We start from the raw sequence: 3,320 nt of genomic DNA on the forward strand, positions 1-3,320 counted from the left end.
TTCTGGTTTTTAGCATCCATCCTTAGGTTTCTGTCATCTTGGATTCATATGCAGCAGTAGTGGCCAAAATTATAGTGCTGACTAGGATTCATTGTGCGTCTTTGTGATTAATTGACTGCTAATAATGATCACTATTACTAGGAAGTCAGCAGAACCTGTCCTTTTGGATATCCCTGAGATTTTTCAAGATGTCGTGTGAGAATATTAAATTTCTGTGAAATGCCTCAACATTTCTAAATGTTAGCCTTTCTAAAATTTTAATATTAAGACTTATTTACTTTTCAGTTTCTGCAGCTTCCGGAGGATCTGTATTATCTTGTCAGTCCCCAAAATACGGCCACAAGATTTAAAAAATTCCTGTCCCTCTTCGCAGGATCCCGAGTCGTCTTATCAAGAGGGCTATCACTTTCCCCCAGAATACGAAATCACCGCAGAAGAAACAGACGGGGAGAAGGAAGTGCATCTGATTCGGGCCCAGGGCCTGCCGTATGACTGCACTGAGGAAGATGTTCTCAACTTTTTTTCAGGTAACTTCACTGTCCTGATTAGCCCAATGGGCAGCCATTCCAGGACACCACCTCTTGGCATGAAACACATCGTGTTATGCTTCACGTATATTTTGTGGTGTTCAAGGTATATTTTGTGAAGTCACAGCTGACGAATGTTTTGGGCTGGCCATGGAAAGTTAAAAGAGAATTGGACCTGGTTAGTATTTGGAAGGAGACCACTAGAGCAGTGATGGCAAACCTTTTAGAGATCGAGTGCCCAAAAACTGGCCCCGTCCCCGCTCTCCCCCCCCTGCTCCGCCCCGGCTCTGCCCCCCATCCCCCACCCCGCCTGCCCACAGGACCACTCACCGCCTCCAGGGCCCGCCGCAGATCGCCCAGGCAGCCCAGCAGCGCTATGGCGGCCACACCCTCTGCCCGCGCCCCGCAGCATCAACTGTGCATGATGGGGCGTGAGGGCAGAGTCTTGTCTACGCTGTCTGGCTGCCATTTCCTTGGCTGCGCTGCTCCGTGTGGGCCACCCTCGAGGGCGACTCTCCTTCAGGGGGGCTGCTGGAGAGGAGGGGGTCACAGGGGGAGGCAAGGCTGGGGCAACGGCATGTGTGCCCACAGAGAGGACTCCAAGTGCCGCCTCTGGCACCCGTGCCATAGGTTCGCCACCACTGCACTAGGGAATCCCTGGGTTCTTGCCAGGTGCAAGCAGCCGGATCCCTTCATGAAAGGCCCAGGTCAGCCACGTTATTGTGTTATTGTGTTCTGCCTATATTGCAAATATCTCCTCAGACTGCTTGCCTTCCGTTGGGAACAATCAGATAAGGTTTCATGGAACTTCGGAGGCATCAGGTTTATGCTACTTCCCCGCTTGACCCCTCCTCCCTGTTTGACTGGGAGTTTCCCAATAGTTATTGGTGGGAAATTTAAGAAGGGGGCACCCTGGAAAAAGCAAAGGCTATAACCAAGATTAAAAGGACTTGTTTGTTTGTTTGTTTGTTTGCTTGTTTGTTTGTTTGTTTGTTTATTTATTTATTTATTTATTTATTTTATTAAAAAGCTACAGTTGCAAGCAGAGAGTGATAATATTATAAAAAGTATCCCTCAACATATTTTTGCAATTTTAGAGATGGTTGAATGTGAGGTTGTTCCACGGATAAGAGGCTGAAATTAATTACCTAAAATGAATGAATGAATGTGTTTCTACTAGACCCACACCAAATGCATTTTAACAAAAAATTAAATAACATGTTTTGACTAAAAATAGGGAATGTTACCCTGTGATATTTGTTTATATTCCACCTTTATTTTTACAAATACTTCAAGCCAGCTAACGTATCCAATACACCTTGCTCCTCCTATTTTTCTCACAACAACCCTGTGAGGTGAGTTGGCCTGAAGGAAGAGTGGCCAAGGTCACCCAGCTGGTTTTCATGGCTCAGGTGGGACTAGAACTCACTGTCTCCTGGTGATTGGCCCAGTGTCATCCAGCTGGCATTCATGAGTGGGATTAGAACTCAGAGTCTCTCAGTTTCTAGCCCTGGTGCCTTAATCACTAGACCAAGGGTCTTCAAACTTGGCCCTTTTATGACTTGTGGACTTCAACTCCCAGAATTCCTCAGCCAGGCACGAGTGCCTGGCTGAGGAATTCTGGGAGTTGAAGTCCACAAGTCATAAAAGGGCCAAGTTTGAAGACCCCTGCACTAAAATCAAGCTGGCTCTTGAGATATTGAGAGATTACAGAAGTTTTGAAAGAGGGTTGGGGAACATCAAATGCAAAACATCCAAATACATTCCAGTTTATTCATCCTGTGTGTTTGTGTGTGTGGGAGGGAGAAAGTTGTCTTGTGTCATCATTCACCGACTCGCTGACTTTCTAGGGAGCAAGATCCGAAACGGCCTGGAAGGGATCCATTTCCTCCTGTACCGAGACGGCAAGCGCAGAGGAGATGCGATCGTTGAACTTGAGTCGGAACAGGATGTGATGAACGCCTTGAACAAACACCGGAAGTACCTGGGCCAGCGCTACGTGGAAGGTACTTCTGGCGAAACAGTCCAAAAAAACCCCCTTTGCCTGTTCGCTACACATTTTTAAATAAATTCGCCATTTTTTCCCCTTTTATTTATGACTAGCTGTACCCGGCCACACATTGCTGTGGCTCAGTCTGGTTAAATGGAAAAGAAAGAAAAGAGAAAGCGCACCTTTGTAATATGTTTAATTTCACAATGCTTGTGGGTATACAATACACAATCAAAATGAAAATAAATTGAAATCTATGAAAATTCAATTTAACAATGCAATCGGAAACATTGAAATGGAATCATAAAATCGTAGCGTGTGTTGCTTTTACGTCCAACAGATGGCGCTGTTTTTCAAAAACATTTTTTACCTGTCACAGGTGTGACATCTATATAATAGTAGGTATATAAAAACAGGCGCGTATTCGAATGCAACGTTGTGTCAAAATTTCAAAGCAATCGGTGAAGAACTTTCGTAGATTTAAGATTTTGAACAAACAAACATTTACATTTTTATTTATATAGATTGTGCTTCTCTTCCCAACAGTTTTTGAAATACATAATAAGGATGTTGACGCCCTAATGAGGAGCCTGAAATTCCGTTCGGCGCCTGTAAACAATGATGGGGTGGTACGATTACGTGGTCTGCCCTACCGTTGCACGGAAGTAGATATAACGGAGTTCTTTTCAGGTGAGATCTCTCTCCCTCTCTCCCTCTCCCCCTCCCTCTCTCTCTTCCTCCCCCTCCCTCCCTCTCCCCATCTCACTCTCTCCCTCCCCTCCCTCTCTCCCCCTCCCTCTCTC

The 3,320-nt window shown here is 45.5% G+C and overlaps 1 protein-coding gene across 1 annotated transcript in view; it reads left to right on the forward strand.

Annotated features, from left to right (window-relative positions):
* The window catches only part of GRSF1 (G-rich RNA sequence binding factor 1), a 22,454-nt gene that overhangs the window by 9,391 nt on the left and 9,743 nt on the right, over window positions 1–3,320 (forward strand). Inside the window, exons 2-4 of the mRNA XM_015823830.1 lie at window positions 374–527; window positions 2,378–2,533; window positions 3,064–3,207. Of these exons, the coding sequence (XP_015679316.1) occupies window positions 374–527; window positions 2,378–2,533; window positions 3,064–3,207 (454 nt within the window). The remainder of the gene's footprint in view (window positions 1–373; window positions 528–2,377; window positions 2,534–3,063; window positions 3,208–3,320) is intronic.

This window comes from Protobothrops mucrosquamatus, unplaced genomic scaffold (genome assembly GCF_001527695.2).
Source record: "Protobothrops mucrosquamatus isolate PMUCROS unplaced genomic scaffold, P.Mucros_1.0 scaffold2007, whole genome shotgun sequence".
Classification (NCBI taxonomy): domain Eukaryota; kingdom Metazoa; phylum Chordata; class Lepidosauria; order Squamata; family Viperidae; genus Protobothrops; species Protobothrops mucrosquamatus.